This window comes from Engystomops pustulosus, chromosome 3, assembly GCF_040894005.1.
Source record: "Engystomops pustulosus chromosome 3, aEngPut4.maternal, whole genome shotgun sequence".
Taxonomy (NCBI): Eukaryota; Metazoa; Chordata; class Amphibia; order Anura; family Leptodactylidae; genus Engystomops; species Engystomops pustulosus.
This window is the reverse complement of record NC_092413.1, coordinates 70,741,809-70,755,549: the sequence shown is the minus strand read 5'-3', so window position 1 is coordinate 70,755,549 and position 13,741 is coordinate 70,741,809. Positions and strand designations below refer to the sequence as shown.

At 38.8% G+C, this 13,741-nt stretch overlaps 1 protein-coding gene across 7 annotated transcripts in view; it reads left to right on the top strand.

Annotated features, from left to right (window-relative positions):
• Positions 1–13,741, top strand: part of WDR27 (WD repeat domain 27) — a 314,696-nt gene that overhangs the window by 157,523 nt on the left and 143,432 nt on the right. For 5 of the 7 annotated variants that reach the window (XR_011854091.1, XR_011854090.1, XR_011854089.1 and 2 more), the window contains exon 21: positions 9,054–9,175. The exons of 1 other annotated variant lie outside the window; for it this stretch is intronic. Coding sequence is in view for 1 of the 6 variants with exons in the window: in XM_072141007.1 (XP_071997108.1) it covers positions 9,054–9,175 (122 nt within the window). In the remaining 5 variants the exon portion in view is untranslated. Of the gene's footprint in view, positions 1–3,059; positions 3,169–9,053; positions 9,176–13,741 lie in introns of those variants that run through there. One more of the 7 variants, XR_011854093.1, reaches the window with a different exon arrangement.

The window sequence follows — 13,741 nt, the reverse complement described above, 5'->3', positions numbered from 1 at the left end:
TGGGGAGTAATTTCTCCGCCATTTTGTCTGAGAGTACCCCTTTCTCTACTGCTCGTCTCAAGACAGAGCGTTGAAGGGACAAGTATTTGGATGTAGGATCTCCTGCTAATCGTATGTAAGTAGAGGTGTCATTAAGTTGCCTTTCGGCTTCGGCCACATAAAACTCTTCCTGCATAATGAGTATGTTTCCGCCCTTGTCGGCCGGCTTTATAACAAGGGATTTATCCTTTCTTAGTTTTTGTAAGGCCTTCCACTCTTCCGTAGATAGATTGGGGGCCTGAGTGGGATAGATCAAGGCCTTCACATCTCTACAGACCTGATCGTAAAATATGTCAATGGGGGAGCCGGCCGGCAAGGGAGGACAAAAGGTGGATCGATTTCCACCTCTAAATTCGGAGATGTTGGAGACGTAGTGTGCCGAGGTGTTGTCATCGTTTTATGTCAGAAGCTCATGCAGTGTGTCTAGGCAAATTAAATCTGTATTCTCAAGAGGACTATTGATGTGAAAACCTAATGGTCCTATGCAAGGTGTCTCACCTTCTAATTTTCTCTCGTGAAGTGTGTCCCTAGAGTTTTTATTGTCAAACAACTTTCTCAATGCTGTTTTCCTAATGGAAGTTCCTAGGGATACTATAGTTTAAGCCTTTAGAGAGGGCTGACATACAGACACTGTCCAGAGTTCTTTCGGATAGGTTAATCACGTTACAGTCCAACATAGAATCTGGGGTTGGATCGGTGGATTCTATCGCCAGGAAACCTTCTTTCTCTTTTGTCTCGGCTTCCATCTTCCTCTGCCTCTTCCTGCATCTTCCCCTCCGGATCCTGCGTCTCGATTCGTTCCCCCTAAAGGGGTTCCTACTGTTGGAGTGATAGGCTCGTCTCGACCTTCGATTGTGGAGGGACCTCGTTCCTCGGAGCTACTGGAGTCCGACTCAGTCGTCCAGAAATCCGTGGCACGGCGTTTATTTGGTTTGGTTCGTCTTGTAGATTTCTTCGTTCGCCAGCTAAAAATGCGTCCCATTTCGAAGTCGCTTTTGTCGCGTATAAATTTGTCATGTTTCCTTTCTTTGATTTCTGCCTGTAAAGGGATCAATCTTTTTTCTAGTTTTTTGTAGAAAGTCTCATTTTGCTTTTCCGTGAGGCGGGTCCTCATCTTGGCTCTGCATAAATCAGAGGTAATGTGTTCATACTCTTCTTCATTTTTGCTTAACACGAGACGCATAAGTTCTAGGGAGCAAGTTAATTGGATGCTGTTCCACCTCTCCAGGAAATTCGGGTCATCCTGATACTGTGATGCTTCTTTATATGGACGTAGTCCTCTAGGTACACGGTTGTGTTCATTATATAAGACGTTTTCCTGTGTTCCTGTCTCCAGCATTCCCAGATGCCTCCATGTTCCTGTGTTTCCCCAACGTTCCCAGATGCCTCCGTGTTCCTGTCTTCAGCATTATCAGTGTACCTCTGTGTGCTCCTGCCATCCTGTGTCAAGTCTTTAGTTTGCCTCCGTGCTTCCTACTGTGCCTCCCAGGGTTCCAGTCCAGCAGTGTGTCTCAAGTCTGTGCCAGCATTACCAGTGTTCGGACTGTTTCCTGTACCTTGGCTGCCACCGCGGATCTCATACCATCTGCCGCAGTGGTCCAGAGGGTCCACTGGTCCAGAGACTCCTCCCTTCGGACTCTTCCCATAGAGACTTCTAGTTCTGTTGTGTGACCGTGACAGTGTTCTTTGGATACAACTTGGCATTCACTTTTCTCCAAAAACGATGAGTTGTGTTTCTACCAAACAGTTCCACTTAGGTTTCATCTGACCATATGACATTCGCCCAATAACATCTCGGCCCGGAGTTGTTCTGGTAGTGGGACTCGTCAGGCACTGCAGGATCTGAGTCCCTGGTAGTGTAGTGTGTTACTGATGTTTATGTTGGTCCCAGCTTTCTGCAGGTCATTCACTAGGTCCCCTCATGTGGTTTTGGGACTTTTGCTTATTGTTCTTGTTATCATTTGTGAGATCTTGCTTGGAGCCCCTGGTCGATGGAGATTATAAGTGGTCTTGTATACCTTCCATTTTCTAATAATTGCTTCCACAGTTGATTTCTTCAAACTAAGATGCTTGCCTATTGCAGATTCTGTCCTTCCAGCCTTGTGCAGGTTTACAATTTTGTGTCTGGTGTCCTTCGACAGCTCTTTGGTCTTCACCATAGTGGAGTTTGGTGTGAGACTGTTTGATGTTTTAGACAGGTGTCATTTACACAGGTAATAAGTTATAGGTCTGTGATAGAAAGAAATCTTGCAATATCTTAGGTCATTGGAAATATGTTTTTAACATCTATAGCTAATGGAAGTTTTCAGAGCTGACATATTTCTACAGCCCTCATGTACAGTGTAGGTGCCCTTATTTATAAATGCAGGATAAGTAAATGCTGGGGAAGAAGGGGTTTGTGGTTGAAGAAAGAAATTCACGACAAAGAACTGATTCCCTGCTCAAGAGAGTTGAGTCATTATAAAAATATGCACAGTAACTAAACCATTCAAAATATATCTGGTCCTTCCTTTTCCTTGACTGAGTAGGGTTTTAGATAGATAAGGACAAGAGGCTAAAGATTAATTTTAGACTATAATTCAGCTCTATATAAGTATACTCAGACTGTAATACCTTGAGCCACTACAGGAAATCATTTTTGGGGCACACTCCTCAACTGAAAGAATACCAAACTAACATTTGAACTGTAAAGCATACAGACTATCTAATACAGCACCAGATATATCGCATTGTTGCAGAATACTATATCTGGAGTAGTGTAAGACTATTTGGCTTAGTTTATGCAGCAAAATATGCCAGATTTTAAGGCTCTTGTGGAAAACCTAAGTCAATGTCCCATTTTACAGAGATCAAAACTTTATCATAACAGTCACCATAGGGTCTAAAATGTTAATAAATGTGCTGCAAATGGTGTCTAACTATAGTACAGTACTAACTAAACTTAAGCCAGTAAGGGCACTCATATTAATAATACAGGGATTGTTTTTTTTTTTTTTATAATTTCTTTTTATTGAATACAGGTAGAAAAACGGGTTACAAAGGAACAGAGATTCCATCAGGCAGTGACATGTCAAGTACAGAAGGTCGCGAAGTCTCAGCACCATAGCAGAACATCAGAAGAAAAGCACTGTATCAACCAGAGACAAACTAGTTTAACATGTCTTTATGTAAACTAATCTTACTTATTAGTTTACAACTTATCAAAAGAGAAAATTACTGGATATTCAAGCTGAATACCATGTGTCCATATGGACTTAACGAATCTCTGGAACGCATCTAATTTATATTTCAGCACAAAATACCACGGACTCTGTCATTATTACTAATTTCATACATCAATATATTACTGTCCCGTTCATCATCAGTATTTGATATACCGATATAAATTATATTCCTTGAGGAATCCTCCTCTCATCACACTCCTATAATTATATTTTCTGTATCCTCCAAACTATTGTTGTTCTCCATACTAATCCTTATTTATGGTATTCTATTTACCATTTCTGTTTTTATCCTTGCCTCATATTAATCCAAAGTACCCATCTTTACTAATCCTATCCATGATATTTACCCCACTTACCATGTTTGTCTCTACACCATGTCAGTCCTAAGTACCCAGGAACAGCTCCATAACTTCTACTCATCTATCCACTCATCCAGCGAATACTTCATCTCACGATCGCACTCTTACCTAGAAGTCCGATCTTCCTCTCAAGGCGCATGCGCACTGTTACGATACGCGCATGCGCAGTAAGCACTCCATGCATTACATAAGTCCCGTCACCGCGCATGCGCGCCGCCGTGCACGCACGCGCACATTGTGCCTCTCAGTCTCTATTTAAACCTCCCGCAGAGCCGGCGGGGACACGATACACAGCGCCCTTGCCGGCTCGCGATCCTAATAATGTAAGTACTCCATTCATCTACTACCACCTCATATAGCTACATTAAGCAATCCAAAAATCTGAATATACTCCTGTTATTTCAGATTCCTTTATATTCAATGCTGATCCATACTACAGGTATCTCTATGTCTGAATTTACTTATCACTTATCACAGTACATTCATCATTTAATTAATTATATTCCTTCCTCTATGTAAACAACACAGCCTATAGGACAGCTTGAGTATCCATACCATATCCATCTGGGGCAGACCACCCAAAAGAGAATTATAGGGTAGGGATTAACTCACTTACTAATTTATTGATTTACTAATTTATTGACCCATTAATTCATTAATTTATTAAACTAATTTAATTAATTAATTTATTATAAATTCATATATTTGTCAAATTACTAAATTAATTTATTTATTTGTTCTACATTTATCTTCTCTGGTTCACTATATATATGCAGAAATATATTTTTTACAATTATGATGGTTTTTTATGATTTTATGTCACTTCTTTTTATTCATTCTTATCTATGTGTATTTTTTGAAATATGCTTAATTGGTCATTATCTATTAGATTATGTATCAAATTTTAGAAATTGTATTTTTGGACCTGATGAAGGAGACGTCCTGCTTAGTCGTAGTCCAGACGCGTAGTCCACTGTGATTCTGAATTAAATATGGAAAATTGAGCAGCGCGGCCTCAGCCTGTTTTTTACCCTTCCAAACCCCTCATTATCATCCACTACAGCCAATAGTATTGGATGACAGGTTCACTGCAGCAGCTCTTATTGTGTTTATACATGTGATATAGTCATCATCCGATCGGTGTGCCTATAGGCGATATAGTCAACATCTGATTGGTGAGACACTTATCACTTACGTTTACCACTTATCTCTCTGCCACTACTATAGATATACATACGTATATGTATATATAAATGTATATTTGTGTATTTTATTATCATCATACAACTTGCGCTGTGTTAAGATTTGTTGTTTTTATATACATAATTTTTTTGAGATGGCGGTTGACGCCTTCTGGATTGATGCCAATGAGCTCTGTTTGCTACCAAGAAGATTCTCCCCAGCTCGCTAAACAAGCACTGTATAAGCCATAATGCAGCCCTTTGGCTGGTCTAAGCGGATTCATTGACAAGATCTATGTAGCGCTGTACTTAAGAGTGACAGTTCGCCATCTCTGTTTGGCTTTATTTGTGTTTGCTTAACATGATGTTTTGGTGAGTTCTGGTGGGTGCGTTTATGTTATGTTTTTCCATATGGGAGCATTGAGTAACATGCTGCATTAAGGTGACTGTCTTTCTCCTAGAGTTACCACTGCGTTAGACACTGATTGTAGTACATAACTCAGTTTACTAGTATTTCTTTCTTTGTTTGCCCTATGGGTAGTGGGCGAGTTAAGAGTAGGGGGTGTGATTGAGGTCTCTCAGGTTTGCAGGGTGTTGAGAAGCAGAGTTTATATTACAGTGGTATTGATGTGTGAGAGTCCTGGACCGCTCCCCAGTCTTCATCTGATAGTGAGGGAATGAGAGCCTTCCATCGGGCTGTGACTGGCAGAGGGGGACCCTCCAACAGCTCAGAAAGGAGGTGGGTATAGATAACAGATACCAGGCCTCTAGGACCCTGAGAGCGCAGAATTCCAATCAGTGGAGAAAGGAGAAAGCAGTCTCTGTCGGAGGAAACTGAGCCAGAAAAGTGTGCCTTAGCTGTAGGCAACGATAGACTTCCCTATCTGGAACATCAAAAGCGGATGTAATTGCCTCCACAGAGAGAGCCTCCCCATCCTCCCCAAGAAGTTGAGCAATGTTCACTAGACCCTTGGCGGTCCAGTATGAACCATCTTGCAAATCTGAGAGATGGAGCAAACCTGGGTGGGACCAGAGGGGAACATGAACAAGGGTGCCCAGTGCAGCTGATAGTTTCTTGGCATTAGACCAAACCCTGCATCCTGTCTTTAGTGAAAATTAGGTCCCTAGTGACCGGGTTATTAAACCCTTATGGTTGCCAGTGCTTAATAATGCTACTACTGTTGCAACAGAAATTGTGTTTTTCCTAGACAATGTGGGTTCAGTCTCTACTGCTACTCTTTGGGACTCTGCCAAGGGATATCTGAGGGTAATTTTTATGAGGGATATCTTTAGAACTAAGAAGCTTACCTGAGCTCTTAAAAGCACATTGATGTAGTGGGTGGATGACAACGAGGGGGCCTTTATTGCTTCTCCCTTTTGAGGCCAGTGGGGCAGACTAGAACAAGGCCCTAAGACTCCTTTTGTAGTATTTACTCTAGCAATCAACAAGCAAGAGGTTCTAATTCCAGGGTAAGGTTAACTATGGCAAACAATATCTCTGATGAGTTTAAGGTTTTTTTTATCAGAAGTTACTGTATATATCTCAAAATTAATGACAAATTGGCAAGAAATACTTGAAAGTATCATTAATGTCCCATCTCTCACAGGAAGAGAGGCAGGCACTGGAAGCCTCGCTAATGTTAGAAGAACTAGAGGAGGCATTAGCCACTTTTCAAAATAATACAACCTAGGTTATGGACAGTCTTCCCGCAGAGGTATTTAAGGAGCTTAAAGATTTTCTAAAAAACACCTATTGGACAAGTTAAAGCGGCAAGCATGAGAGAAGTGATAATTGTACTCATGTTAAAACCAGGTAAACCTGCACACCTAGCGGAATCATACAGGTGCATTTCACTCCTGCCAATTGAGGTCGAGATATTGGCAAAGGCATTAGCCAAAAGATTAATAGGGGTGGTGATACTTTTAGTGCATGAGGATCAGTTGGGCTTTATGCCAGATAGAGGGCAATCAATCTACGTCGGTTGTTTCTGAATCTGCAGCATACCCATGATAATGACAGGGAAAGGGTGGTGCACTCACTAGATGCGGCAAAAGCCTTTAATAGTGTTGAGTGGGAGTACCTTGAGGTAGTCCTGGAAAGCATGGGCTTTGTGCCAAGTTTTAGGAAATGGGTAGCAATATTATATACGGACTCCAGTGCTCGCATTAGAGCCAATGCTGTGCTATCGGACTCTTTTAAACTTTGTCACCCCACCTGTTCTCCCTAGCAGTGGAACCACTGGCCACTATTTAGAGACCTAATCTGCAAAAAGGGCGTTCCCCCACATTAAATACAAAATGTTGCAATGCTCTAAGGACTAAGGGGCCTTGTCTTCTCCTAACTCATGGCTCTAATTAATCTCCTTGCAGCTCCGACATTTACGTTGGTGGGGACTTGTTGATATGTCAAAGCCAGGTAACTTGTTGCTCGCCTCCGTTGTCTCCCATGCATGAGGTGTACATTTCACACTTACAGTTACACACTTCAGGTCAAACAAAGGGAGAATTTGATGTGGGACCTTTATTGGAGGAGCAATGGGAGAGAATACTGTCTGATGCTACTCAGATATCCACCAGTGAGGTTCTGAGGATCTCGCAGTTCTATTTACTCGACAGGTGTATATAGTAATCCTGAATTTCTTCACGGTATTGGGCTGAATGTCCCAGATGTAGTTTTGAGCCAGCGGATCACATCTATATGTTCTAGAGCTGTGTTTCTCTGGACCATTTCTCGAGGAATGTGCTGGATCTTGCACATCTGGTCTTTCAGCTATGCATCCCAGCGACCCTGGTGTGATGTGTTCTGGGGTATGTGGATGATGTCCCAGGTGATGAATATGTAAAGTTCACTGTTAAAGGGTACTGTATCAGGCAGGAAAACTAATTGCATCCAAATGTTTGAGCTCTGTTTCACCATCTCTAGAAGAACAGTATTGTTAAAATGTATCACAGCTGATTAAAATGGAAAAGGGGGTTTATATGAAGTGCATAGGATGATTGGTCTGGAGTACAAATGTTGGGATAATGCAATTGATTATGGTTGGTGTAATTGTGGTTACATTAGGTGGCATAGGGAGGTCTATGAGGTGCGCTAGTAAGGCATTTCTGCAGGTGCCTTAATAACAGTCTGTTCATGCTGTATCACAATCTATCGGATCAGAGGGGAAAATGGAAGTTTTATTTGGGGTAGGGATATGGGAATAAGGGGAATGTCTCTGTTTGTTGAGGAAACCAAAAAAAGTTGTAAAACACCATAAAACTTTCAATAAAAATGTATTTGATTTTTAAAAAATGCATTTTACTGTAATGCTTGTGAACAGAAAGAAGGACCATATGATTTGCATTTTTTGCGATCCTGATCACAAGCGTTTCAATTTAAACACATGTTTAAATCTCCTCCCATCTGCTTTTAAACTGTGTTTCGTTATCCAAATGAAAAGTGACATGTCAACAAAGCCTTAAGAAAAATTGCAAATTTGGGAAAGGTTGTTGGTGGGTGCACCTATTGCAGTATTTTTCAGACTATAAGGCGCACCATCAATAAATGCCTGCTAAAACATCTAGGTTCATATATAAGGCGCACCGGACTATAAGGCGCACCTTTGATTTCTGAGGAAATCAAAGGATTTTTATTGCATCTTATAGTCCGAAAAATACGGTAAGCTCCTAGAAGAGGATCCTTTGACACTGTTGACATCAGGATTGCAGCTCGGGCCCCATCTAGTTGCCGGCTCTGGCACTGAAGTCCCATAATTGCTGATGGCGGCCCTGCATATACATCAGATGTTGTTATTCTAGACAGATATTTATTAAAGAATTTGTCTAGTGTTTTAAAATGAACTAAAAATGATGAAAGTTTTCAATGCTTTTTTATCTTGATTGTTGAGGCTATATGTAAAAATCTGAACCTTGCTATATTCATTTATTGTTATTGTTATTATTGGAAATTTACCCATTTTTCATTAAATGTTGTATATGTCCAGTGAAGAAATATAAAATCCTGCAAAAGAAATCAACCCAATGAACTGTCATTCCTTTCCTACATTGTGCCATCTGGCATAGTAATCATGGTGCATATAATGTACATGGGTGTTGTAATTTAAATGGATTTACGACCTTAGTTAATCGATTTTTTTTTTCTTCATCTATGAAGCATAATATCGTTAAAATGCTTTATCGCAGATTGTTCAGATAAAACATGTTATTCTCATTATATATAGTTAAGCAAGCCCTTAACGTGAATCCTTTAGATATTGTACTTACTGCAGGAAGTAACCGGGATATAGAAATTTTTGATATGAATATAGGGACCAGAATAGCAACAATTCCAGATGTCCATCCAAGAGCTCCTCATCAAATCTGTCAAAACAAGGTAAAAAAATATTTTAAAACATTGTTGTGATATTTTTGTTGTACTAAGTTTTATATTTACACTGTCAGCTTTTAGGTTAGTCTTAAACCCTTTAACAGGTTTAACCCTTTTGTGGCCAAGGTGCTTTGATGACTAGATGTCCACATCGAAATTTCTTGTTTCTAAAATAAAATATTTTAAGAGGTAATACATTTTTTGTGATTTAACTGTATGTGTTTTACGTTTTATAAAGGGAAAAACAAAAAATAACTTACTTTTTTTTCATTTTTATGCAATATAATGGATGTTATCAAAAATTTTGTACCAAAAAATAAATGTTTGACTATGCTGTGTATAACAATGCCAAACATACTGATTGGAAAACCACATGTAAAGGGAGGATAAAATTTTAGAGGGATTTTATGTTTTATATGTTGCAGAGTTGCATTAGAGGGTATATTATATGGGTTGATATTATAGTATGCTTGTGGGTGGGACAATGGGCATGGTTTAGAAAAAAAGGGGAAGGGGCTTTTTTCTTTGTCTTTCTCTTGTTCAAAAGTTGGGGGGTATGAAAAAGTCGCAATTTTGGTGCAAATTGTGTTTAAAAAGTTGCAAACAAACTCCAGTCCTGACCATTCCTGACTTTAGAAGAAGTTACAGAAGAGTATGAGACTTTTGTGTGACTTTTTAATAAAAAGTAGCGAAAACCCACAGACTTAGCTGCGTGATATATCAACCCCTAAGATAAATCAAGCAAGTCCAAAACCCAGAAAAAAACAAGAAAGACATGTGCAAAATGTCCTGACTAAAGATAAATGACCCCCTTTGAGTCAGTAGATTGCAAAGTTTTTCTAAAGACAATATCCCCTGATGAACCCCAAAGGAAATGGGGGGGGGGGAACTCGTTGGGATGGGATGTAATATGTTCCTGTACCCTATGGACAAATGTGGGACCGTCCTAGTCAGGGCGGGAGCAATTCTATCGGGTGATAGCTATAGCTATACTAGGGATGTTTTAGACATCGGGGGAACAGTTTCTCAGGCTATCCTATCGCATCAACTGAACTCTGACTGAGCACACTGCAGGATCTGGTGAGATTGTTCCAATTTTCCTCTTTTTTTATGTGCTGTGGTTATTTGTATCAGTGATTGTTTTCGCTACATGAATGTTACTTGTGCAAACTATTTGTACATCTATATATCCTATTATTGCCACACACTTACACTGTAGGCAACACACTTGCCCTGTGTGTCCTATATTAGACTGAGTAACATATACCTCTTGGCTGTGCGGTGTCATTCAGTTTTTGTATTAAATCTTCTATATATACGGTATTTCAATTTAGTGTGGTCAGTACTGGTAATTTTTTGGTATTTGAGAAAGGACGAACTGTAGTCTGTTAGTTGCAGTACCAACAAGAATCTACCTTACCTGTGCACATTACTGCTATTTTTGGTGTGTTCTATGATATTGACTATTTGCTTATTTTATTTCTGTTACTAGAGATCAGGCAAGATGACACTCCCATAATCATTGAAATGGAAGGTGGAAAACGTGTACCTCACGTTCATGTATCCATAATTTTTGTATTTTTCCAAGTACATAACTGTATGAGAGTAGAGGATATATTAAAAAAAGAGCACAAAATTGGAAATCACATAAAACATATGTAAATGTAATCAATATACAAAATTTTAACTGGGGTTACAATTTTAAAGTATACATTTCCGACTTGCATACAAATTCAACTTAAGAATAAACATACAGAACCTATCCTGTACTTAACCCGGGGACTTTCTGTATGTACATAACATCATTTGTTTGATTTAAGCTACGGGGAATTCTAGTTTGTAAAGTCTGAATCCAAACGGCTTCCCAATTGCGTAAAGCTTTAACCCAGTCACCACTTCTTTTGGGGCGAAACAATCGTTCAACAGGTGAACACATATCTAGAGCTTGCCCCTATTTTTCCATTTCTTATACTATATGTAATTCACAAAACATTTCAGCAGTTTCTAAACATTGTAAAGAAATACATCATAAAAACACGTCTTGTCTCTAAGTCACACCTGTTAAACGAGTGTTTCACCCTAAAAGAGGAGGTGACTTAGTTATTTTTAGTTTTTTAAATTTATTTTTCTACTCTTTTTCAAACCTCCTAGGGTACTTTAACCCTAGGTTGTCTGATTGATCCTACCATATACTGCCATACTACAGTATAGTTGCACATCATCTATTACAATGTGCAAATCGCACATTGTAATACATGGGCTAAAACAAGACAGTCTTACCAATCCGCTTGTCTTGTCTCGGGATTATTTAACTAACAGGAGGCTGGTTAAATTCTCCTTCAAGGAATCCTGTCTCCACATTTTCACAAATACAGCTAGTGAAAGGTTTCCTATTAGCACCCTTCTTTTAGGAATTTTTTTTCCCTTACATTCCCATAAATCAACTTTTATAATCTTATCTTATATCACTTGGCATAAGAGGGGGCATTTCCTGCCCGGGGACCCCTCCCATCTACTCCTCTCCATCTCCCATGCCTCTTCACAGCATGTCATGTGTCCAGGATGATGTCATCTAAGGTACTGTTACATTTGCAACATCTACCCCTTAACAACATCACATGAAATCACAGCATGTATCTATGTACCCCTTAGCAACATCATATGAAATCACAGCATGTATCTATGTATTTCTACTCCTCCGCATCTTCCATGGATTTCTACTCCTCCTTATTCTCCATGGAGACATTCTGTGATTTCATGTGATAAGATACTTAGATGGGGTAGATGTTGCAAATGTAACAGTAACCGTTTTTAATGATGTATTTATTTTGGCTGGGTTAAGTTGCATGGTAGGCTCTCTTTAATAAAAAAAATCAGGTAAGCTATGTGTTTTAAAGCCCCACTTGCAATGGTGGACTTTATTTCACAAAAATAAAGTAAGAGCTAGAGTTCGATTGTTTTTAGGTTTAAATATTTCTGTTGGTTATTTCGCTTTTATATTATTTTTTTTATATAAAAACTTCTGTGTATTTGAATTCTTCCTGGATATGACTTCATTATACCTAAACCAGTCATCATTTGTGGTAGTTTAATGAAATATTGCATTTAAAAAGAACATTATTTTTTATGTCTGTTTAAAGCTCAAGTTCATGCTGAATTGGTATTGTTTCAACAGTTCTAAGAATATGTAAGCATATACTTATGGACAGAGTGATCTGGTAAAATACTTAACAGTGTTGAGATGCTTGCGTATCACTTACAACACGTGTGCAGTAATTCTGCTACTGGTGTTCTAGTCTTATGCTCAGTCAGCTGAGTGATTTTGGCCTGGTAAAGCACTGGATGCTGTCAAAGCTGCCGACATGAAATCTCTTGTGGCTGAAATGGAGGCACAGAATAGACTGTGGTTTAGAAAGAAAATCCTCACTTGTTTTCTTTAGTCAAAAAACTATTAATGGAAGTTATAAATCATTTAGTTTAAGTAGAATACATTAACGTTACGTAAAAGAACATTCTGACCTGAAAGCTGCTCTATTTTTTGCATGCTGATGAATTTCATGGTAAAGAGTAGAAAAGGAAAATATTGTCCAGTGTAGATTTACCACCTACTAGTGAATGCATGATTCTCTTAAGCCATTACTTAAATCCTTCTTAGTATTTGGGGGTTTTAAGTATAACAGTATTACACTAATGTGTTTTTAAGCCATGATTTTTATTTGTCACTGACCACATATTTTTTGTAATTGGAGTTTCAAGGTGAACTAAAATCTTGTAAATACTTCTTGGAAATATAGTAGATATACAAACTAATGTAAAAATCAAAGAGAATTAAGGCACTTGTAATCTTTTTTTTTTTTTTTTTTTTTTTTTATTATACAAAAATACAAATATATAAACAAATATAGACAATACAAATAGACATATACACAAAAAATTTTTTTTTTTGCAGCTGCATCCTGGGAGGGGCGGCGTTTCAAACTCAAGATTTAGAAGTAACAAGAATTTTAGATTTTTAATTTTCCATTCAAGTTAAACGTGACCATTTATTAAATATATTGTGGGTTGAGCACTTTAGGGTATCTTTCAAGGGCCAAACTATTTTACTGAGAAGGGGGACTTCTCCCATATATCCCATTTTTCTTTCGTTCTGCAAAGATGCGTGTAATTTGAGGCCATCATAATTTCATAATGGCTATACATGTTTACTTTGTTGCATACTTCTGTTAGGTTTAGTTTTTGTGCCGTCTTCCAGTTTGCAGCTATACATTGCCTTGCTGCAATCAGGATATACGTCATAATCCATCTCTGGGACTTTGGGAATTTATCCGTCCCTAAATGTAATAGAGCTAGCTGTGGGGAAATAACATTCTGAGCTTGTGTGACTGTGTTAATCAGGTCCCCTATTTGTGACCAGAATGAAGTTAATTTAGGGCATGACCACCACATATGAACTTGGTCTCCTTTAATACCGCATCCACGCCAGCATAGAGGAGAAGATGTGCCTCCTTTGGACAATCTGTCTGGCGTAAGATACCATCTCATATGCATCTTTTTTATTTGTTCTAAGTGGTT